This window comes from Malurus melanocephalus, unplaced genomic scaffold (genome assembly GCF_030028575.1).
Source record: "Malurus melanocephalus ecotype Western Australia unplaced genomic scaffold, MMel_1.1 scaffold_838, whole genome shotgun sequence".
In the NCBI taxonomy this organism is placed as follows: Eukaryota; Metazoa; Chordata; class Aves; order Passeriformes; family Maluridae; genus Malurus; species Malurus melanocephalus.
In genome coordinates, this window is record NW_026624070.1 from 62473 (window position 1) to 87880 (window position 25408).

Sequence of the window (25408 nt, forward strand, 5' to 3'; positions counted from 1 at the left end):
TAATGAGGAGAAAAATCAATTTAATTTCATAGCTCGCTTGTGTGGAACCAAGGCCGYGGCACAGTTCAATCAACCATTAATTTCCTGTAAAATATCTTCTTTCCCGAACGAAACAAACCGAGGAGTTCACACGCAAAGAAGTATTTTACAATARAAGATCCAATCCAGCGAGCTTTGTTTGCAGTGATACCGAACTAACAGCGGGCTTTGAAAAATAAAATCAAATTTCTGATGCTGTGACAGCACAGCACGTCTATTTTAAATCGCTTTAAGGGATGAGATTTCACTCAAACTTTCTAATTCACAAATAATTTGGTTTTTTTCATGGATTTTGCAGCACTGGGGTCTCTCACCGTGTTTTACCCAAACTTGTGAGCAGYTCTGTGCTTTCCAGGTAGGAGAAGATCACATTTACCTGATTTATTTACTGAAAATTTTATTTATCTTAGCGGCCCGATGAGAAGATGGCACGTGAGTAAGAGATACTTCAGTTACAAAAACGTTGTGAAGAGCTTATTAATGACCTTTCTGCAAASAAAATTTAAAAAAMCCTAAATATTATTACCCAGCCTCGCATTTGAACGGCCAAGAATTGCCCAGAGAATGCAGAAGGAGCTCCAATTATCGGGTCATTAATCATTAATCATTAACAGCGTCACAAAAGCCGCCAAGGAGGGGTTCAGGGACTCATTAACGAGGGTAGAATTTTTATTTAAACACGGTCATTTACACACAATAGCTAAAAGTTTGTTTCCCCACCCCTCCCCGGGACAAACCGGTGCAGCTGGATGKCAGAAGTAAAGAAATCCCAGGATTATTTACCCAAGCGACACGGAATAATTGGATTTTTTTTGTTTTGTTTTTTTTTTTTTTGAGAGCTGCTTCTCCGGAACACCGGGGGTGGTGCAGAGTTCCTAAGGCTCAAAATGGACTGGAAAAAGGACAAATCACAGTCGTGGGTCTGAAGTTATTGCAGTGCAAATTTAATAATGGAGTGGCAATTAATTAATTAATCAAGAGGTAGGTGCTTCCCTCCTCGATGGCAAAGAACTCAATATCGCTTAAAAGTGGTTCCAGCTGAGCTTCAGGTTTGAGATGAGATTTCAAATCACACAGAAAAYGTTTGATAAAAAAAAAGTTCTGGTGCAAGAGGTTACTTTTTGTGGAATCTCACCCCAAGCTGAATTTTTAGTGACACGAAGTGRTTTTTACCTCGCTGTTCAAGGTGCTGAAGGGGGCACTGAAGAGCAGAAATTTGATGTTTTGTGGAAATAAAGTGCATTTTCTGCTCCTGTTCCTTCCAAAAAGCAACCTCGAATTATATGAAGTGATTTATTTCCCAGGATTGTCAAAAAAAAGCAACCGAAATTTATCCCACTGATGGAAATGACCGAAAGAGAAAACCACTTTTGGAGCAATTCTTTCATGAACTCYTTCCCCTCCCCGCTTTTTGTTCTACATTATGCAATTTTAAATAGAAGTATTTCTGAATTCTTTTCTATTTCTGGCTCCACCTTCCCTTCCAAAGCAATAAAATCAGCATTTTGTGCACCACTCAGGCTCCCAGGTGTTCTGACAGAGCATTTAAATGAAGAAATGTCATTTTTTAAATATTTTTTTTTAAACAAAGAAGATTGAGTGTCTGTAATTCATCACTCCTCCCATCCAGGTTCTCCAAATTCCAACAGCGTTTTTGCCTTTCAACCCCATGGGACTGAAAGATGCTAAAATGAAMATTTTTCAGATCATTTTCACTCAAACACGAGCTCATGCACAGTTGGGACATTAGATTTGAAATCTATTTACAATTGTACATATTTTACAATATATARTTCATCTTTACAGCTACAGAATAAGTTCAGACTAACAGTGGTACCTTTTTTGGAGTTTCTGCCGGAACTTGGCTTCAAGTTAAACTAATTAATTAAAAACAATTAAGTGCATGCTTAGAAGGAAGATTTCAGGAGAGATGTCAACGGGCTAGTGTTGCTTAAAAATTACACCAGGTCGTGTAGAAAATTGAAATTCAGTTCCAAAATCCCACAAAAGCCTAATAGAAACCTACAGGACTAAAATAAATACAAGTCATTACACTTAATCCAAAAAAAAAAAAAAAAAAAAAAAAAAGAAAGGAAACGGAAGTACTTTTAAAAATGTACTGATTTAAGCTCATCTGATATTTTTTGTTGGTTTTTTTTTAGCCTTAAATTTTTTTCCCTTCCCAGCCAGGTGAGGATTAATGCTGCTTTTCCAAGCCGCCCCCGGGAATTTATCCTGCATAAACCTGAGGCTGCAGCGGCGGGGGCAGCTTGTCATTCTCCACGTTTTCAGAGTCAATGGCTGCTAAGGCTTGACTTTTGGGTTTTATTTCTAAGGGATATTTCTCCACAATCTCTTCCACCTCCTTGGTGATGCCATCAGTCCAATCGATGAGATCYTTCTCCAGTTTCTTGGCTTCACTGACGATTCTCTCCTGTCTCTCGTTCAGCTGAGAGAGGAGGTCTAAGCTTTTGCACATTTGCTTGACTCCCAGGCAAACATCTGGGGAGAAACTGTCGGATTCCTGCTTTTTTGGGGAGGTCTGGCCAGTCATGAAACGATCAAAATCTTCCTGGCTCAGATTTAGGGACTGAGCATCCAGTTTTTCGATGAAGGCCACGGCACAGCACTGCAAAGAAAACAGAGAGAGCAAAACTGCAAAACTGCAATTGCCACAGACCTGTACCTGTTCTACTGTCTTTCACACCAGGAGCTGATTTAATTTTTTTTTTCAATCCTCCTCTTTCATATTAGCAGTTGATTTTTAAATTTTTAAATATTTTTTTTCAATCCTTCTCTTTCACACCAGCAGCCAATTTTTAAATTTTTGAATTTTTTTTTTCAATCCTCCACTTTCACGCACCAAGAGCCGATTTTGAAATTTTAAATTTTTTTTTTTTTTTCAATCCTCCACTTTTGCACAGCAGGAACCAATTTTTAAATTTTTTAATTCTTTTGTTCAATCCTCCTCTTTCCACACCAGGAACCAATTTTTAAATTTTTTAATCTTTTTTTCAATCCCCTTTTAGACAGCAGCAGCTGATTTTTTTAAATTTTTTTTTTCAATCCTCCTCTTTCACACACCAAGAACCAATTTTTAAATTTTTATATTGTTTTTCAATCCTCCTCTTTCACACACCAGGAATCGATTTTTAAATTTTTTTTAATGCCTCAATATGAGCTTTTTCCAGTATTTTATCAGACAACTCATACATCTCTTCCTTCTCCCCAGAGTCTAAAAAAAAAATCAAAAATCCAGCTGATAATATACCTTCCAAACTCAGGTTTGCTGCTTTTGGGAGGTGAGGGGCCAGCAGGAACATGACAAGTAATTAATATTTAATTATTTGATCAGCCAAAAACTGATCAAAACCAGCCCAAACTCAGGCTTTGAGGCACAGAAAATCCTCATTTCCTTGCACGATAAAAATACACCCAAACCTTGGCACCAGATTTTCATAGGATGGGTTTGAAATTGTAAAGAAAGCAAGAAAGGAGATAAAACTGTGCTTTAGAGGAGATAAAACTGTGTTTTAAGCAACCCCAACCATTGTTTGAAAATGAATTTTATTTTTCCTGCCTGTGTTCTACACAACCCCAACCACTGTTTGAAGACAAATTTTATTTTTCCCGCCTGTGATTTAAGCAACCCCAACCATTGTTTGAAGACAAATTTTATTTTTTTCAGCTGTGCTTTAAGCAACCCCGACCATTATTTGAAGATGAATTTTATTTTTCCCGCCTGTGTCCTATGCAACCCCGACCACTGTTTGATGATAAATTTTATTTTTCCCGCCTGTGATTTAAGCAACCCCGACCACTGAAGATGAATTTTTTATTTCCCACCTGTGTTCTATGCAACCCCAACCACTGTTTGACGAAAAATTTTATTTTTCCCGGCTGTGATTTGAGCAGCCCCAACCATTGTTTGACAATAAATTTTATTTTTCCCGCCTGTGACTTAAGCAACTCCCACCACTGTTTGAAAAACAATTTTTTTTTCAGCTGTGTTTTAAGCAACCCCAACCACTGTTTGAAAATGATTTTTTTTTCAGCTGTGTTTTAAGCAACTCCAACCATTACTTGAAGATTAATTTTCTTTTTCCCGTCTGTGTTCTATGCAACTCCGACCACTGTTTGATGATAAATTTTATTTTTCCCACCTGTGATTTGAGCAACCCCAACCACTGATTGAAAATGAATTTTATTTTTTTCAGCTGTACTTTAAGCAACCCCAACCACTGTTTGAAGATGAATTTTATTTTTCCCACCTGTGTTCTACGCAACCCCGACCACTGTTCGACGAAAAATTTTATTTTTCCCGCCTGTGACTTAAGCAACTCCCACCACTGTTTCAAAATGAATTCTTTTTTTCAGCTGTGTTTTAAGCAACTCCAACCATTATTTGAAGACAAATTTTATTTTTCCCACCTGTGTTCTACGCAACCCCAACCACTGTTTGAAGATGAATTTAATTTTTCCCACCACTGTTTGAAAATGAATTTTTTTTCCAGCTGTGTTTTAAGCAACTCCCACCACAGTTTGAAGATGAATTTTCTGTTTTCCTCTGCAATTTCTACATCCAGCTAAAAGCCAGATGTCGCTGTACAAAGCCAGCACTGCTGTGCACTCACCAGGTTGGTGAAATAATATCCATCCTCGCCAGTCATCAGCCTGCTGGGGTTGCAGAARCGAGTGATGTACTGGATGTTGGACTGCAGGCGAGGGGGGTTCCCCTTGAGCACGATGTAAATGAGGGTGGGCAGGAAATCATCAGCAGAGGCTGGCTCRTTTTTGGTGATTTTGATGGCGTTGAAGATGTGTTTGCTGCATTTGGTGATGCAGGCCAGTTTATCCCGAGGGACGCGCTTGGAGTCCATCTCGATGATGTCTGCCAGGGGAAAATTAAAAAAAAAAAATTCTGAAATTATTTAAATTGGATTAATCACACACTGAATGAACAGTGGAATATTAATATCKATCATTTCTGTCTGTGGGAAGTGTTTCAAGTGGATCAACACTTCAATAATTATTTTTATTATGAATTATTCCCGCTCCACAGATGAAATTTCAGTCCAAACCCATAAAGATTCCTGAAAATTTAACAGCCTGGACCCACCCTGATGACAGTAAAAAAAAAAAAATCTCAATAAGCATGAGAGATTTAAATTTAAAATTTAAAGCTGTAAATGTAAATTTCATCACTCACAAACCTGTGATTGCCTTCACAACCATATCAGAGACTTCAGGGATTTCCTCACTGACAGGAACACAGAGCATTTGGGGAGTCACCCAGTGCAAAGCCCTGGGGAAAAAAAAGGGAAATAAAAAGGGGAAAAAGAAGAAAAAAAGGGAAAAAGGGGGGAAAAAAGGGGGAAAAAGGGGGAAAAGGGGAGCGGGGGGAAGGGAAAAGGGTTAAACTCTTCGGTGCCAGTGACATCCAGGTGTTTGAAAGCAGCTGCTGCCTGAACTCCAGGCACAAGGAGAGCTTTGTGTGAACCAGGCATTCATCCAGCCACAAACCACTTTATTCCACTGAGGTAATTCCTTTTCAGGGAAAATATTTCCTTTTTTAAAATATTTTTGTTGGGGCTATGATTTAACAAAAGCAAACCGATTTTCCCAGCAGAGTGGTTGTCATTATCCAACCTATTTATTCCTCTTGTATTTTAAATAAAATGGTTTTAACCATCRCCATTTTTCTGTGCACAGAATTAGCAATTACTCAATTATTTTTCCTTTAAAATTATTGGTTTTTTCCCTTACCTGATTCTCTTTTGGACAGCAAGATCTTTTTTCTCATCATCAGTTGTCTCAGGGCAAAAAACATATTTATACTGTCGAGTCATGATGTATTTCTCRACCTCATCCATCGCCTTCTCAACTTTTTCAGGGGGCACTGAAAGGGACAAATCCCACAAATKAAATGTTCCATGGCTCTTTGGAAAGTTTAATCCAAATAGTATCAAATCCACACCAAGCTGATTTCATAAATGGATATAATGGGAATGTTTTAAAATAAAAAATTTTAAAAATAGAAAAACTCTAAAATATAGATCTATATACTTTAAATGTAAAAATTTTTATCCTTTTTATCATTTATTATAAAATAAATATACTTTCAAATATAAAAACTCTAAACTATATATATACTTTAAAATGTAAAAATTGTTATACTTTTTATTATTTATTATAGAAAATATATCTACTTTAAAATATAAAAAATTATCCTTTTGATTATTTATTATAAAATAAAATAGATACACTTTCAAATATAAAAATTCTGAACTATATATATACACAGTTTAAAACATAAAATTTTTCATCCTTTTTATTTTTTTATTATAAAATAACTCTAAAATATAGATATATATACTTTAATATGTAAAAAATTTATCCTTTTTATTATTTATTATAAAATAAAATATATTTATTTTAGAACATAAAAACTGTAAAAATATCATGGGTAGGACTCCACTGAAAGTGTAAAAACAAATATTTAGACAGGAAAATTTTCTACAATTGGTGCTGCTGGGAACAATTCTGACACCAGAASCTGTTCCAGGCATTTCTGAAAGCTGGGAATGCTTTRATTTAATTGAAAATTCAAATTTTARATCATCACTTTTGCCWCAGGAAAAGGAKGAAGAAGAGCTCRRTACCTTTCCAGCGTGTCTGYAATCTGTCTGCCACGTTCTGGTAAAAATCCTGGGCACATTCAGATTGCTCCTCAATGCTCAAATCCTGCAAAAAAACCCAAGAATTTGGTGTGGAAAAGCTGCCAGCAGCAAAAACACCTCGGTTTTTTTGGTTTGGTTTAAGGCCAGCTGCAGTAACAGTCTGAGAATGCAAAGGTGGTAACAGAGGTGTCGAGACATAATAAATAATCATTTTATTGGGTAATTTTATTTAAAACAGAAGATGTTTTTAGTAAGTGAAATAAGTTTTTAGTATGTGAAAAAATTGCATTTATTGGCTGAACAAATAAATAATCATAATAAATAATAAATAATGCTGTTTTCTCCAAGCACATCCTGAGGAACAGAGACAGAACAACCCAGACCGAGCAGGATTTGTCCTTATTCAAYCTCTAATTATTTAAAAAAGACAATTCATTATCGATAAAATCCCTGAGAATAAGAATTATTTGAATTATTTGAAAGAATATCTATCCAGCAGMTATTTCTGATGATGAAGTTACTGTGAAATATATTCAGGGTTATTTGTGAAACAACGCTGWGCTCCTGAAGAATGGAACAGAGGTGTGAAGGCTTCAAATTTACCTAATTAAGGCAATTTTCACCATTAAATGGCTGAATAAAATTACATATCTTAAAAAGTGGAGGGAAAATTTTGTTTTTGAATTCTCTAAGGCCAAAAACTCAACATTTTCCTGAAGCCAAGTTGCTGGCAGAGCTGGATTTTAGGTCTGGTTTATGTGTAGTAAAAATTATGTTTTGAGAAGACTAAAGTAGGAAATGACAACAACTTTCAGTGCTTGGAGCCAAAAATAAACTCACACTGTTCTCACAAACTCTGTGTCTGCAGAATGAACAGATCTAAAAGAAAAAGAAAAGTTCAAGAAGGTTTTAAAGTAGAGGGAATGCAAGATTCCATGAGAACTCGTGAGGAGATGATTCGAGGAACTAAATAGGAAAGGTAGGAAAAGGGGGAAAAAAAAAGTTGTGCTGAATTCTGACTCATTCCAACCATAGGTGGCACCACAGACTGATGAATATTTCAAGAACACTGACTTTTTATTTTAACGGGAAGTGAAGATGTAAACCTTAATTTCATATTACAAAAAGCAGCACAGTCAAATTCTCCTTTCCCAGTTAAAAGGAGAAGGGTGGTTTGATGCTGAATTATCTTTAATTTTTAAATCCCTGGAAGTGTCTGAGGCCAGGCTGGACAGGGTTTGGAGCACTCTGGGATAGTGGAAGGTGGCCCTGCCCAYGGAACAGATGATCTTTAACAAAAAGCAMTTTGTGATTCTGTGATATCTAAAAWCTCACCAGGCAATACTTTATGAYKTGYACAAATCATATTTATGAAGAATMTRGSTGAGTTTATGTGGAATTTAATCAGGACTAATTTATCTGGGATAAAATGGACAGCCCTGGGGTTGGAAAGATCCCACATTACCAAAAAGTAAGAACTTAAACACAAAAACTTCATTTGATGAATCCCATCCTTCTCCACTCCACAAATGCAACCTGCTGGAAGAAGTGCAGCGTTTCCTCCCCTCTGCCCAATTTCCCCAGTTTTATTCAGACAAGAGACATGCAGAGCTCACCCTTTTGTGACTCATGGTGTCCAGAAAGAGTTTGCATTGTTTATAGATGTCCTGGCCAGGTTTCTGGTAGGTTCTGATGAATTCTATGAACTCCTTGGACACTCGGTCTGTCTCGATGCTGGCCTGCCTGTGGATGGARGGGCTGGGAGCTTTGGCCTCTTGGATCTCTGCTGGGAAAATTGGGGCTGCATCAGATCTACTTTTTATGTTGATGGATGAATTCACCACTGTTTTATAAATCTAATTTAATTTAAAATATATATTTATAACTATACTGTCGAGTCATTATGTATTTCTCAACCTCCTACATCGCCTTCTCAACTTTTTCAGGGGGCACTGAAAGGGACAAATCCCACTAATTAAATGTTCAACAACTCTTAGTAAATTTAATCCAATTTAATCCAATTTAATCCAATTTAATCCAAATATTATCAAATACTTGGGTTTTTTTTCAGCTGTGCACACAATTGGTCATTTATTTCTCAAGCTTTGCCAGGGAAATGCTGGATATCATTAAACACAGTGATTATTATTAAACACGGTAATTATTATTAGACACAGTAATTATTAYTAAACACAAACCCAGGAACACTGAGAATTGCACTGAAGGGGAACTTTTACAGCCACATCCCCATTTACATTAATGGCTTTTATAAATTAGAAATTACTGCGACACGGGGTTGCTTTGGGGTTTCTCACACTGGCATTCCCAGCTCAGAGATCTCCATATAAAATCAAGGTTTCCAGATGGGATTCTGCAGTTTCCTGAAGGTAATGGAGTAATTTTCCCAATTTTCCTGCCCTCAACATTCCTGGCTCCTTTGCTTGCACCAACAGGAGGGGCTCACACGCAGCTCAGGGACACTGCAAAGGGACAGAGCTGCATCCATAGGGCTTTTCCCCACTAAAACATTGGGATTTTCCAAATTCCAAGCTCGTTTGGCTGCTCCAATACCTTCCCTATGCACGTTTAGTTCACCCACCTTTCAGCTTGCCAGCCAACGCTGTTGGGAATGGAGGGATTGAACAGAGGTGGTGGAAATGAACGTGGTGAAAAGCGAGCAGCAGAGAGACAGAAAACATGAAAATATCTGTGGTCAGCACGAGACAAACACAGCTTTCCATCTGAAAACACTTCACATGCACAGCACAGAAATCCTGCTTGCAACAAGCATGCACAACTCCAGAGGAAAAAGGAAGAAATGGGATTCATAGGATTCAATCGGTTTCATTTGGGTTTGAGGGAGCTTGTGGGGGTTTTTTTTTGGTTGGTTGTTTTTAAAGAGATCCATGCTAGAGGAAATCCAAAGTTCTGTCAGTCAGTGAGGAACAAAYGCTGCTCATCTGCCCAGAGCTCCAAACTTCAGCACAACCTTCTCTGGCTAAGAACTGGCTCAGGCACCATCAGAACAATCCTGGTATTTCAGTGCCAAGAACACAAAAGATGTTCAAATATTTAAATGTTGCAAATATTTATTTTGCAAATATTTAAATTCCATCCACAGCAATTGAGATAGAGAGTGCAAATTCAACTCCTTTCTAGTTCCACAAGGACTTTTCCAGAGGGGATTTCCTTCCATTGTCTTTAYACCTAAAATTCATTGCAGTGAGTCCCAAAACCTACACAGGATTCCAGCTGAAGGGTGGCCACTCATTAAATTGGTCACATTTAACACTGGAGAAGCAGAAAGTTTATTTTGAAATAATAAACCAAGAAAAGGGCAGAATTATCAGTTATTTCTTCCATGATTAATCACTGATCTCATTTCAAAGTACAGCTGAAGATTTATTTATTCACTTCAACAATGAGCTCACTCTGTTATAAAAACAATGAGCCTCATTTTGCTGTTTGACCTTAAGGAATATGAATATTATTTTTTCAGTCACAAATTCAAACTAGATCGTTGTTTAAACGAGAGAGATCTAGTCAACTGAGGCAGATTAATATAAAATATTAAAAAGTAAATGTTTGTTAGAGTGAACTGTCTTTTAATGACTGAGAACAACTTGTAGTTGCAGCTTCATTAATCCCTGAGCTGAAATCCTGATTTCAGGAAAATTCACCTGCACTGATTACCAAAGACTGCAGGAACAAATGTACTTCCAGCAGTAAAATATTTTCAGGTTTGTCCCATGTTCTCAAATAAATCAGTCTAACTAAAAAGAAGCTGATTAGAGCCAAGAAATTCCAACAAGTTAAAGGGAACCCAGCAGAGGAAAATGCCACAATGCCAGGAGTGAGCATGGGAAGAGTTAAGGAAGGATCAGCTGCACAAAGAATAAATTTAAAAATTCAATAAGAATTATTAATATTATAATCTTTCTACAGAAAAGCCATTTGTCACAGCAGAACAGGAGCACTCCAGGGATTCACTATGGTTGTGCCATGGTCACGGAGCCCAGTCTGAGCAYGGAATGTGAAAAAGGGTTTGTTACCAGCTCCACTTCACACAGACATTTCATCATCCTCAATAATTTAATAWATAAACAACGGGACAGCTTCAAATTCCTCTAGAACAAGTCAGAATTGCAAACAAATAAAGTAGGATGAGCTCCTAAAGCTGTTTGCATCACGGGGTTTGGTGTCCTTTTGGTTTAAATGAAACCAGTGTGTCTCCTCAGGATAGGAAATTTTCTTCTTGGTTTATGTAACAAACATCTGGAGATGTTTTGAGAAGTTCTTGAAGAGCCAACTTCAGTAGTTTCAACTTACAATAACCAGATTTGTAACAGCAACCTGGAATTCTTTCCTTTTTTTTGATAAAAACATAAAGCAGCACATGTTTCTTACAAAATTTTTTTTTGGGGGGAAGTGTCTAATCCCGAGGTGGAGCTCAAAGAAGCTTCGGCTTCACTCCTATGAGTCCCTACTAAAGAGCAAAGAATTGGTTTAGAGATTCAGCATCACCTCAGGATTCTGGACTTGTTTTTTTTGCCATCTTCACCTTGAAWAGCACGAGTTACAACTGGCACAACCCTAGTTTGTGCTTAGCACAGCCCAACTAAGAGCTAAGCTTACTAAAACCAGGCAGACAGCTCACCTAGGCTGTGCTGCATTACCTTCAGAAGGGGAAGCCAGTTCCCAGGAGGGAGTAAAAATCTCCTTCAAATCCCTGAGAATGTTATCAGCATTTCTCTCCCTCCCCAGCTGTCCTTGCTTAGGGCTTTTCTCTTGAGCTGCTGAAATGAAAGGCCAAAGCAAGCGGGGCACCGAGAGCGGGAGCGGGGCAGGGCAGGTGGTGAAGGGATAAAAAAAAAAAGAAAATATGGAAAAAGTGAGAAGAATGACTGTAAAATAAAAAGGTTTTRACTCGTGTAGCCAGCTGCTGTCATGCACAAAGACCATTCCAATGAGAAATATGCTGGATTTCAAATGAAGGAAATGCATCTAAGGTTAAGGCAGATGAACGTTGATTTTCCTTCTGGAATTCCTCCTCCACAGCCCAGCATTTCCCAGTTTGTGCCTGTGGAAGCCATTGCTATGCAGAGCCACCAGTACCACTCACCATTGCTGCTTTTAACACATTCTGTGCAACAAACACTCAGCCAGCCACAAACCTGGCATTCCCAGCCCACACACAAACACTGGAACTCACATTTCATGCAGTTCAGGGCTCACACATCCCCTTTTCCCTGCTGAGGCTGTCACAGTGATGCACTCTGGCACATCAGCTGCTATTTTAYCTCAGGGTTTGTGTCTTGCTCACACACAGCAGTTTGTTGGGGGTGACTGGCAGCACCTTTTTCCTGCTGCCTTCTCCAGGAGGAATTCCCCTTGCAGCCCTAAATGGTGGTGTGACAGCAGAGCTGATTTGGGAATTGAGCAGGAATGTGTGTCAGAGGGACAAGGAACTTCCCCTCAGCAGGGCAGGGCCAGGCCACCACCATTTAACTGATGCCATTCAGTGCAAGATAAACACAGCTTTAGCAGTGCACTGCTCTGTTTAAAAGATTGTTTGGCATCACTCAATTTTTCATCACTCAATTTTTTTTAAGCATCATTATTCCAATTTTAAAAAGCCAAAGCAAAGAGCATTCACCTCTCCAAAACACTTAATTTAACACATGGTACAGAARAGCAAAGGGGAGTTACCCTTCTTAGCTCCTGCTCTGGAAGAGGCAGTGAAGAACTTTTTCACWGTAGTGACCTTTCTTGTCTTCTCATTGGTTTTCTTCTCCTCAAACTTGGAAAAAGTTAGGGATTGTGCCCCTTGAGTGCTCTGGCTGCTGGCATAGGCTTCTTCCTCCTCACGCTGCAGCCTGGAATTAGAAAAATACAGCTCTGATTTAAGTGCTTAGAAACAAGACAAATGAGCTGATTTCCAGTGCAATCATTAATTGCTCATTTGACATGTTAATTCTTGCCTTTGCTCATCTTCAATCCTTGTTTCCTGCCTCATCTCCCTTCTCTACACAGCACCCACCCTTTCCATGCTGTGGTAGAAGTGAGGGGGAGCTCAGGATGGTGAGGGAGGGTTAAATAGTGAGGTCAGGAGGGAGAAAATTGAGGTTTAACCATGGTCACCTTCCCCTGAATTCTTTAAGGGCAGAAGTGAGGATTTCCAGCAGTAAATTCCTTGCCTTCCTCCCTGCCTCTCACTGAGTTTCACAACCTGTTACCACAATCAGTCCTTTACTATCTTACAAAAACCTGTCCCAATCTCAGAAATATTTTGGGAAACAGATCACYGCTGTCACAATCTGTTTTCAAAGTCTTGGGAAAGATAAACTCGAGTGAATGAGTTGAACTTTACAAAGACCAAGCCCAGCTTTTAATCTAAGGTAGAGGAGGGCAAACACACCAATCCTGCACCTTTTCCTCCTGTGCAAAAGGATTAAAATTATTCCACCCCTCAAGATGCTAGAAGGCTGAACAATTGTCTTTAATCATCCATCCAGCTCAGGATGGACCATAAATAGCCCTGGATCTGCAATCTCTTGAGGCAGGAATTGTATTTTATCAATGTTGACAAGCCTGTCTGTTCACTGCAACAATCTTATCTGTGCCTTCAGCATCTCCCAACTACTTATTAAAGAATTCCTTAAATAAGGAATTTATTTTCGAGATCTTCCAAGACTGGCAGCAAATCTGCCCTAATAATGAAGATTTTATTAACTGATTAAGAGGAAAACAATGAATGACCTCTGTGCTTATCRCCTCTGAAAACACATCTTCCATTTTCAGGGGCAAGCCCTGATTTATCACACGAGGAGAACTAGATTGGCTGGCACAAAATAAGTGCTTAGAAAATTATCTAAATTATTAAAGCTAAATAGCTTTAATTAAAGCTTTTTATTAAAGCTAAAAGACCTTTGATGCTCTCAAACTTAACCCTGCAGTTTAAAAGGGTTTGCCAGAGACAAGACAAACCAATATTTTTTTCATCAGCAGCTGAAATGTATAATCATGGAGCTGGTTATACCCAAGCCACATCCAGAGGTATTTTTAATCAAAATTATCACTTTAACCCTTTCAAGTGCTAGACAGAAATACAGATTTGCATATGCAAATTAGCTCAAAGTATTTATTGGCAGGTTGAGCTATGTTTACATTTGTTACTTCATCTCCTTTTCAAGCTTCTTAGACTAGGATGTCATAAATATTCATCTTTGTATCAAAAGGGAGATTTTAATTGCTGCTGGAAAGGTCAAATTGGAGAACTTGTGAGGAACCTGAGCCAGAGCAAGCAGGACCAGAAAATACAAGGCAGGAATAGTATTTGGAGTCAGCCTGAAGGAAGAAAGAAGGTTCTTTACCGCTCTGCCAGCTCCCAATCCTCTTGGATTTGCTTCTGCCTGGCCTTGTGGTATTCCTCTCTCCAGCACTTGGAGCAGAATCCCTGCCAAGCAGGATTGCCATAGTAACCACAGCCCTTCTTGCACAGCAGCTCCGACTGATCCACGTGGATCCCTCGGCGCTCCGATTTCAGGTTCATCTTCCTCCTGTGCCAAGAGCAGAAGGGTTAAAAACAGAACCGTGGCCAGCAGCCCGCTGGAAATCCTTTCTTCAGAAGGTTTGCCTTTCAGGAAGGAGTCACCTGCTTGAATTATTTAACAGCTCCATGGCAACCAGAGGAGTGCCAGGGAGGAAGGGCACGGTTACATAACAGGAGCCCTAAAGCCACGGACAGCACTGGGACATTTCTGCAGGACTGTGACCTGTACACAGCTCCAGAAAGTGACCCAAGGACCCAGTGACAGCCCCGCAGCCAGGGACAGCACTGGGACATCTCTGCAGGACTGGGATGGACAAAGGGCTCTAGAAAGTGACCCAGTGACAACCCCACAGAGAGAGGCAGGATTGGGACATTCCTGCAGGACTGTGACCTGTACACAGCTGCAGAAAATGACCCAGGACAGCAGTGACAGTCCCACAGCCAGGGCCAGCACTGGGACATCCCTGCAGGACTGGGATGGACAAAGGGCTCCAGAAGGTGACCCAGGGACAATCCCACAGAGAGGGACAGCACTGGGACATTCCTGCAGGACTGTGACCTGTACACAGCTCCAGAAAATGACCCAGGACAGCAGTGACAGTCCCACAGCCAGGGACAGCACTGGGACATTCCTGTAGGACTGGGATGGACAAAGGGCTCCAGAAAGTGACCCAGTGACAACCCCACAGAGAGGGACAGCACTGGGACATTCCTGCAGGACTGGGACCTGTACACAGCTCCAGAAAGTGACCCAGTGACAACCCCACAGAGAGGGACAGCACTGGGACATCTCTGAAGGGCTGGGACATGCACACGGCCCCAGAAAGTAACCCAGGGACAATCCCACAGAGAGGGGCAGCACTGGGACATTCCTGCAAGGCTGGGACCTGGCTTAGGGACATGGCTCCAAAAAGTGACCCAAGGACCCAGTGACAGCCCTACAGCCAGAGGACAAAGGTTCAGAGCACAACTCTGCAGGGCTGAGACCTGTACACACCTTCASAAAGTGACCCAAGGAYCCASTRASAGCYCCACAGCCAAGGCCCAAGGCACATCCCTGCAGGGCTGTAACCTGCACAAGCTCCAGAAAGTGACCCAGGACAGCAGTGACAGCCCCACAGCCAGGGGACAGAGGCCCAAGGCACATCCCTGCAGGGCTGTAACCTGCACACAGCTCCAGAAAGTGGCCCAAGGACCCAGTGACAGCCCCAAGGGGACAAAGGCTCAAGGCTCTGCTCTCACCAGCACCTTGTTCCAACAGCCAAAGGCACAAATCAACAAGGGAAAAAGGAAATAAAGTTCCAAAATCCAGYGAAGGGAGCAAATAGGAGACAGAATGGATTGTGGTCTGACAACTGACCCTGAAGGAACCACACTGCTCTGAAGGTGTCTTGAGGGCCCAGTGAGGAATCACAGCTGAGCCAGCCAGGCTAAGGCAAAATCCCCATTTCCTCCAGGTTATGGCAGAGTTAAACTGGCTGCCTGCACACAGAACAGCTCCGTGGATTTATATTTAGTGAGCGCAACAAAACGCTTCTCCTGCCTACAGCAGCGCTGTGCCAAGCCTGTCTTCCGAGGATGCAGCCTTTGGTGCCTGACAGAAACCACCCCAGCTCCCTCCCAAAGGCATTCCAGCTCCCTGGGTCTAATGGGAAATGCWGGATCTGTTTTAGGAGAAAAGCAGCACAGGATCATCAGGTTATAGTCTGCATATTAAAATATTAATTTAATACGTCTGGATTGCAATACTGACAAACCAAGACAGCAGAGACATCACAGCAAGGTTTTGTCCAGTAAATCCAGTCCTTTTTCCTTCCTGYCATTCCAGAGATGCCACATAGGGAAAACAAGAGGAAAACTGCTTTTCTCAAAATGAAGAACATCAGTAACTGTATCAGAGTTTTCTTTACCCCTGAAATTACAACCCAAACTCTCCTCTGGATCACCCAGAAAAGCAGATGGAATATTCACAAAAGTCACTGCCACTGAGAGTTTCCTATTAAAGGAAGTACCAGCTCTTTTGTTCCATGCTGAATTATCCTTTTCAAAAAAGACTGATAATGTTTAACATTTCCCATTAATCTAATCAAGTTATTTTAAGCAAAGTAGCAGGAAACAGATTATTTTCTCTGAGGGGGGAACAAATTAAATATTCCATCTTATCTACGTAAGTATTAAGATTTCTTCCACTTTTCTATTTTTGAAAGAAATAATGAGTTTCTAAAAATAACCTAAAAATAGTTTCATTGTAGAGATGTGCATACTAAGGGACTCAGTTTCTTAATGACATAATTTATAGAMATGTGCTCTCATTTTTATAGACGAGAGAGCAGCTGAATTATTTCTTTTCTTTCCCACTGAAAACTCTGACAGACATTAATGTGCTTTTGCAAAGCAAAATGAAAAAAAAAATCTATATTTTAAATATTTGAGAGCTTTCCTTCATTCCCATATGGAGAAATAACTGAGAAATATAAAATACATTGGTTTCAGGAAAATGTTTTGGTTTCTTTTACTGATTTCTCAAGGAAGGTCTTTGTGAGAGTTCCTGGCTGCCAACATCTCAGAGCCCAGAAATTAAACTTTCAGTGTGTGTCAGCTGCACAGCCTGGCCAGGAACRGAATGTTGGCAGGATTTGTACACTCAGGACATTCCCAGAGCATCACAAACGGCCTTGAGCAACAATTCTGAAAAGAAAGGGGAAGCAAAAGCCTCAAAYTCTTCACTGATTCAGTTTTGAGAGCACTTCCCAAAAGCAGAAGCTGGTCAAAAAGCAGCATTTTGGTCAGAGACCTCTGTTGCAGATGCCTAGAAAAAAATAGCAATAAATACGTATAAAATGTTTTATTGCCATTAATSRTGAAGCTGCTCAATGTTYTCATKGTAAACCACAAAAAAGAAATAAAAACATTTTCATACCACAGACTTCACAGAAATTTTACAAGGTTTTCTGTCACCCAARGAAATAAAAMCCAATAAAATCCTATCAYCCACACAGCAAGGTTTTAACAGCTTTGCAATTGCAATAATTTCAAGAATTCAGGTGTCTGTTCTTACTCAAAAACAGCACGTTGCAGACACTGGTTTGAGAATTAAAGGGGTAAAATGAAATGCCTGCCCCTGCTTCTCTCCCACCCCAAAATCTGAAAGCCACGGCACAGTTTCTCCAGCAGTTGTTCACTTTCACCCCCATCAGAGAGGCACAAAAATCACTTTTTTGCCCACAGAACTCCCCCCTGCCACAGTGCCACCGTTACCTCTGGCATCCCGCTTCCCCTGTGTGTACATCAGAACTAAAAATAAAACTTTATAAAAATAAACTTTATAAACTTTATAAAAATAAACTTTATAAAAATAAACTTTATAAAAATAAACTTCTGTTCTGTTTCCAAGCTCAGCAGCTCTGCCCAGAGGAAGCAGAATAAGCAGCACCATTAGGTTTTGTATTTTAGGATTTTGTAGGGTTTTATTTCCTTGGGTGACAGAGATCCCTGTGAAATCACTGTGATACGAAAATGTTTAAATTTATTTTTTATGATTTGCAATGAAAACGTTGACTGAGCAGCTTCACCATTAATGGCAATAAAACATTTTACACATATTTATTGCATTTTTTTTCTAGGACTGGCACCTGCATTAGAGGCCTCTGACCAAAGAGCTGCAAAGTCAGGGCACTGAGAGCAATTCCCTCCCCTCCCAGTGTTTGCAGTGGCAGCAGCTTCAGATGCAGGGACAGAGGAGGTCACCCTGAATGCATGAGGAGTGGTCACATGCTGCAGGGAAAGCACAGACTTTCAGTTTCCTTCAAACAGAAAAAGCCATTACAAAAAAAAAAAAAAAAAAGAGTTTCACAGCCAATTTCTGTAGGTCAGCAGTGACATTTAAATGAATAGAACCCAAATTTTAATAAACCAAATGTGAAAAAAACGCTCTCAAATTAATTTCTGGCAACTAAATCGCAGTGTACTGTTTGATCTTACACACTTAAAAATGTTTTGGTGGAAGTTTTGAGTGTCTAAAATGCTTTTTTTCCCTTTCTCTATTCCCTTGTCTCCCCTGCTCCAGCTCAAGGTATATCATTCCTTATCCAAACATCAAATCCTCAGTGTGTCTGCACAGTCACACCACACATTTTGCACAGTATTTTCACTCCTGCTCTGAATGCATGACCTGCTCAAAGCTCACTTCTAACACAATTCAAAGGAAAAAAAACCCAATTTGTTGTTTTTCTGGAACTGGAAAGCAGGGAACTCCAAACAGCTTTACACCACCTGAGCACTGAGAATTCACAAAAACATAAGGAAAGTAACAAACTTCCACATTTAAAAAAAAAAATCTAATCTAGAAGTACAATAAAGAACCAGAAGATCACAAATAACATTAACAATTTGGAGAAATGCTTTGCACCAATTGTTACATCTCCTGTGTCCCAGTTAAAACATTTTTCAACAACTCCAAGAAGCACCACATCTTCCTCCAAGGAGCGCAAGTTTAATATATAAATTTAAAATATATTCAACCACTTTAAATATCATATCATGTCATGTCATGTCATATCATATTTAAATTCCTGTAAATGTCATCAGGAAGGACACCACAAACTCCAGAATCTTCTTCTGAGCTAGACCTCATCATACCTTAATATCTCAGTTAATTAGCAACACCCTTTTGAAGAGTTTAGCAAAAGAATGGGCTCTTAGACTTAATTATTCATTTATAAAATGCCTTTGCTTAATGTTATTTCTTTGCAAGTAAAAGCTTCTGGTCTCCTGTTCTCTACTGAAATGGAAAAATGGAAATCACCCAACTCTTTTCTGTGATCTTTTAACTGCACCTCACATTCAGTGGTGGCTCCTGAGGGATTTATTTTGGATAATTACAGCCTGGAAAGGTGTCTCATTGCTGGCTGTGGGCACCAAAATGCTCCTTGTCTTCCTGCCACAAGAATTCCCATGCTGAAATTCCAGCTGCTTCTTTCCCTGCTGTTCTGCATGTCCAGCTTTATTTTTCCAAATTCTAGGGAAAATCAAGAGGAAATGAAGCATATGATTCCCATTAAGTCAGATCTATCTGCAGGGTAGCACATCAAAGGTCTCTCATGACAGATCAGATCTCCTGAAAGAGAGATCAGATCTCCTGAAAAAGCTCCAGCTTTTTCAGAGCATCTTACAGCAAAAAAAAAAAAAAAAACCCAAACAAAAAACCACTGTGGTTTAATTCAAAATTAGCTTTCTACTTGCTTTAATGCCATTTATTCTGAAGCTCTCAAATACATCTTCCTATGAAGATATTTTTCTTGCTGCAGCCACACTTAGCTAATTTTTTTTTTTGTTTTATTCACCTGTTTAGAGCAAACACCTTTAGGAAGGGCAATGCCAACTTCAAGGCTCCTCATCCTCGCTCACACCCATCGAGTTTTCCTGTCAAGTTTGTCAGCCAAGAACAATCTGGAGATAAATCACAGCTCTCCTTTAGAAAATRGGAAGTCACAGAATATTTTTTAGGAAGGGCAAAGCAGCTGCCTGCCCTCTGTGGCTCTGCCAGAGCCGAAACTGAGAATGTGTGTGCAAACACTGCAGAGTTTCAGTTACCACCACCGGGGAAGCACAAACCAGTAAAACCAACTTTTCTGCAAAATATTCTGGCTGAAAGCCACTTCACTTTCCCTGTCACATACTTTGAACGTTTACTAAGACAACACAGAGAGAGTTAAGACCCAGGAAACACCARTTTTGTTACAAGCCCATAAATCCTCAGGCCGGTTTTGTCAGAATTCCATAAAGGGGACTGGAGGAGAAGCAATCATTGCTCCAGGATTTTGGCCTTTTTGTATCTCAAAACAGCAAAATACTAAATTCTCATTTTCACACAGACCGACTTAAAAAACAGCCAGAAAAATTTATGTTAAACCTATTAAAGCAGGTACCAGTCACAGCAAGCAGCAGATGCATCCTTAGCTTTTATGTGGAAGGAAAAAAGGGGCTCCTTCAATTMAATCCAAACTGGATCTGTCACCAAGGGCTGATTCAATGCACACATGAAAGACTAAATTTATGTAACACCTCCTTTTCAGCAAGAAACCCCAGACAATTTTCACAACACACAGACWGCAGACACAGCTTTGGCTTGGGGAAAAGCACTGGGTGAAAGAAGGTTTAGGAGTAGCACGGATTTTACCAGGGCTCCAGCACCACCAGCTTGTTTTTCTGGTTCTTTTCCACCTCCTTTCCTTGCCAGGGCACCTTTCTTATCAGTGCAGATTGTGAGGAGATATCAGCTGGGTCATAAAGTATTTATTAGGGCTGGATTGCTGAGGTCACCTTTGAGACAAGAGCTGGCTGGAAAAGCTCACATTCAAGGCTGGACAGAAAGGGTCTCAGTCAATCAAGAAACACCTTGAACAAGAGCAAATTGCAAGGCAATTTAGAATTATTACAGCTGTTAAAAAGAGTTTGTAAGCAACTCCATTAACCAAGACTAGAAATTAAAACTGTAGCTTTAATTCTATAATTGAGTTTCAATATTRGTAACAACTTAATTAAATGTATCTAAAACCAGGAAAACACGGAGTGGGAACAGACAGGTTTGGTTTGGGTTGTTTTTGTTGTTGTTGGTTTGGTGGTTTTTTTTTTCCTTCCCTCCCTAAAAATTAAGTTTTTTCCAAAAAAAATCTTGGCACACAACCATCAGCAGCAACCTACACCAGTCTTTGCACTGGGCTGTGATTCAGCTTTTCAAAAGTCACTGTAACACTTCATGAACAACTTGAATTCTTGCTATCCCAGAAGAGCACAGAATGTTCACAATGAACTATCACTCACTGCAACTCTCTGGTCATGAATGGACAACCCCAAATACGGAATTTTGAAAGAGGGAAAAAAATAAAAAAGAAAGAAAATCAAGGAAGTCTCAAGTCTTATATGAATTGCTGTTTCCTATTTTTCCGGTGCCTGAATACACCAGCACATTTCAGCCAATTACTTTAATAATTAAAAACAGGTTTGCAAGGTTAGAAAGTGCACAGGGTGCAAGGATGGGATTGTGTTAAGGTCTCTAAAAATTGTGCATTTTGCCAATAGATAAGCGCCCTTAAAATGTATTTATTCCCAAGAACCACTGACRCAAATGCCCCAAAATTCTGAAGAGCAACAACCTACGTGCTGAAAGAGTCGTGATTCAGGTGTAACCCCAAACACTCAGGCATGTAATTAACAGCAGGGTAATTAACCATGAGCTAATTTCCTCCCGAGGAAAGGGTGGGGCAAGATGATCTCAGACTCATGAACAGAAAATATAAAAGCCATTAAACAACTCCGGAATAAGGCAAGAAAGCCGGGTGTTGTCTCTGCAGYGCTCACACTTTTAATGTGCATCCTTCCTGCAGTTAAAGGATTTCAGCTACAGCAGTTGTAGGATAAACAGGGCAGGCTGCTAAAAAATAGTCCCAAAAAAAAGAAATAGTCGCTGTTTGATGAGCAGCTGCCTCAAACAAACCACAGTGCCGAGTCCTGTCATTTGTGGGGGCAAATTGCAGCCATTGCTTCAAACCTCCAAAATCCTGCTGGCCACAGAGCTCCCGGTTTCCTCAGCTTGGGGATGTGATTTTCCCCTCAAATGTCAGCACAGGCCTGAAGCTACAGGTTTGGTTTGTCCCACAGAATGACCAAGCTGTATCTCACCATCTCCATGTGACTCACAACTGCGCTTTTCCACAAAACCACAGGAAAYATCTGAAAACTCTTTGTGTTCTGGATTGGGAATCCAGGTCAGAATAAAAAGATTAGGTAGAACTGCGAAAATCTCCTCAGAAACAGCAGCAACAGGCTTCTACACATTAGTTCTTGCCAGCCACACCAACCTGGACAGAGATGAAAATTAAGTTGCCTAAAACCTCRGGGGAAAAACTTCAAAATGTTTGTACCTGACTTGTTACAAGTGGCATTTCAACAGGACTTCACTAGCAAGGTTTCTAGGTTTCTAGGTCTAGGTTTAGATCACAAGTAGTTAATCATCAGAAAAAAAAAAATCCAAGCATAATTGGGGATTACAGAGCAAGGAAGGAGGGAGCTGAGAAAGGCTATTCTCACTTAACACCACAAAACAAAATTAAATACCAGAATTGTGAACTACCTTCAAGCTTATTATCAGTTTGTTGTGTAAAGCACTATTAGGAATTGGTATAATTGGCTTTATATTCCATTCTCCCTTTCTACTTTGTGTTGTTTTGGGCTTTTTTTTTTCCTTTGGTCAGCAAAACATTCCACTGAGCTACAATTCTCTTGCTAATCCTCCCTGCTGCAAAAAAACAACTTTTGTAACCATGTCCAGAAGGCCAGCACATCCAATTCCTGAGTAAAAAGCACTGTTCCTGGAAAACACCACGTCCTTCTGTGCTRGCCTGCTTTGGTCGAGTCCCAAAATTCTGTTGAGTAACTGGAAAACCAAGGGCAGCTCAGTGCATTTTCCAAAGTCTTGGTGTGAGGAACTTCACTGCTTCAAAAAGAGTTTCAAATGAGACCAAACAGCAAAAGTATGAAGAGTCAAACGTGGATTTAAATCACAGCCTCCACRATGCCACCCTTTATCCCAAACTGTGCAGGACCAGCACTGGATCAGATCAGAGCMCTCCTCAGCCAAAGAAAAATTAATTTATAATTCTGCCTGTAAAACCCTCTCAGTCAACCCAGCTCCTGCCACAGGCCAGCAGGATTTCAGAAAGCATTGAACCACCCCCTCAGCGAATTTCTTCAATTCAAGCACATTATTCATCTTTCAGTATCTCACAACCTCCCTGCTCCAAGGGAACAACCTGAATTCCACAAAGCGCTACATCGTGACAGAAGTGACAAACACCCACAAAAGCATCCRAAAGGCACTGCTCAGCATCTGAAGTATTCTCCAAACTTCACCTGGCTTGACTTTAAAGGACTTTGATCCTCAGCCGCGCACTGAGAAGCCAGGCAGGGGCAATACTTACAGGAAAAAAGCCAAGAACTCATKGATCCGCAAGGAACTCATCAGGAAAACAGACTGGGGTGGGGGACTATTGGTAAAGTTATCAGTGACACCTGCACCCTGTTAACTATCAGCACAGGCCCATGGAATTAATTAAAGATAAAGTTAATAAAAATTAGCTTGAGGAGCTGCACATGGAGGAAGACAAACGCCCACAAAAGCATCCAAAACGCACTGCTCAGCACCTTAAACACTCTCCAAACTTCTCCCGGCTTCAGCTTAAAGGACTTTAAATCCTCAGCCGGCAATACTTACAAAAAAAAAGCCCAAACCTCCTTGATCCACAAGGAACTCATGAGCAAAACAGGCTGGGGGGGCATATCGGCAAAGCTGTCAGTGACACCCGCACCATGCTAACGACCGGCACAGACCCATCGAATTGAAATACATATTTATCTAATAAAAATCAATTTTAGGAGCTGCACACGGAGGAAGGCTGTTAGCCAAGTYCCCGTTTATCCCGGTGTTTATCYCGGTGTTTATSYCGGTGTTTATCCCGATCGCTGCGGCCCAGTTGGGCCCAGGGACCCCTCGCCAGCCCCGAGGTGGCAGCGGGGCCGCTGTGGAGCCCCTCGGCGGGGCGGACACCGACCCCCGCCCCTCAGGACGAGCTATAACCCGGGGGACACCGACACCGCCACCGCCTGTCCCCGATCCCGGGGCACCGCCGGGCCCTCACCCCGCGGCTCTCACCGGCTGCCCCGGGCGGCGGGGCCGACCCGCCCGCTCCGCTCCGCTCCGCTCGCTGCTGCCGCGGCCCCTCAGAGCCCCTGACGGCCCCGGCGCTGCTCGGGCCCTCCCTCGGTCCCTCCTCCCCTCGGCTCCGGCGGAAGGGCGGACGGCACCTCCGGGGCGGGCCCGAGCCCGGAAGGAAGCGGGGCCGGGCTGGGCTGGGCGGAGCGGCGGCCGCGGGCTGAGGGTGATACCGGGGGGGTTCGGGGCTGAGGGCTGCCGGGAGCGGCACCGGGGTGTCATACGCACAGATTCCTGTTTTGAACAGATCCACAGCCCTTCTCCTCAGCTTCTGATTGTCTGCCYCTCCCAGCGAGTGGAGTTCCCTCAGAGCTGCTCCCCTTCCCTCTCCGCACCCCACAGCGGTTCCTCAGGGCCCGACCCCACACGAGCACCCCAGAGTTGCCTTTGGGCTCTTCAGCAGGGAGGGAATTAAACATCCGCTGCTATTCCAAACTTTTCATCCTAATCTCAGCTACACAGCTGTGGGTGCTGGCTTCCATCTCTTTTTCCTCTTGTTTTTACTCGCCAAGGAAAGGACATGGCACTGTGAGACAGCTTCAGCAGGACAGATGGACAGCAAAGAAATTACTCCAGATCAAGAGGAAATACGACTGAACACAGGCAGAAAGGTTCTTTTTCAGCATTGTACAACCAGGGGCGRCTGCTGGGACCGTCCCTGTGCTCTGTCACGGGAATGGATGGGTAGGGATGGAAGGAAGGATGGAATTAGAGTGATGTGATCCCAGCCGGTGTCCCGGAGGAGACAGCATCTGCTCAGGAAGGGATGATAAACGCCTAAATGCCATTAAAACAACCCGGGACAGAGATTTGTGTCTTAATTTTAATTTGCAGCCAGGCAAAGCACATTCAAATCCTAGGRAATGTGAGGAAAGGCACTGCAGTGGCTGCAGACCAGATAAGCCAGAATTCCAACACTTTTCAGTATCATCATTTTTTATTGCACAACACAACCTTTATATCCACATTTTCTTCTAYGTGTTTTAAATAAAAAACATAACTATATATTACCTGAACTGAAAAGTCAAAAGTATTACGAAATTATACACTGCAGTACTCACAGTATTGAATGTCACACGTCAACATAATTATTAACAAAACACATTTGGAGAGAATTCCAAACCCTGATCGTTAGCATCCAGGCTGGATTTTCAAAGGCATTACGGGTTACAATGCATAGACACATACAATTTATAATTCAGCAAAACAAAATCCATTTATAAAAGTCACAGTGAAAGTGGAGGTAAACTTATACTAAGCTTGTGTAAGTAAAACGACTAAGAACTGCTGTTGTGGAAAGTGATTTCCAGTTAGAGATTTATATACAGGAGATAATAACAGAATATAATTATCCTCTGAAATCAGCTT

General features: G+C 41.0%; 1 protein-coding gene across 8 annotated transcripts; it reads right to left on the bottom strand.

Annotated features, from left to right (window-relative positions):
* RABGEF1 (RAB guanine nucleotide exchange factor 1) lies at positions 1-24119 on the bottom strand. 8 transcript variants are annotated; one of them, XM_057385524.1, is made up of 11 exons: positions 23967-24119; positions 14093-14278; positions 12429-12595; positions 11396-11515; positions 9319-9339; positions 8336-8505; positions 6702-6783; positions 5806-5938; positions 5253-5344; positions 4674-4930; positions 1-2668 (listed from the first exon to the last, which is right to left on the bottom strand). In XM_057385524.1, the coding sequence occupies exons 2-11, from the start codon at positions 14269-14271 to the stop codon at positions 2270-2272; spliced, it is 1620 nt and encodes a 539-aa protein (XP_057241507.1). In that variant the 5' UTR covers positions 14272-14278; positions 23967-24119; the 3' UTR covers positions 1-2269. The 8 variants fall into 8 exon arrangements, with proteins under 8 accessions (XP_057241507.1, XP_057241502.1, XP_057241501.1 ...); XM_057385519.1 differs by having other exon boundaries at positions 11396-11512; positions 23981-24038; XM_057385518.1 differs by having other exon boundaries at positions 8336-8502; positions 23981-24038.
* Between the last annotated feature and the right edge of the window lie 1289 nt (positions 24120-25408).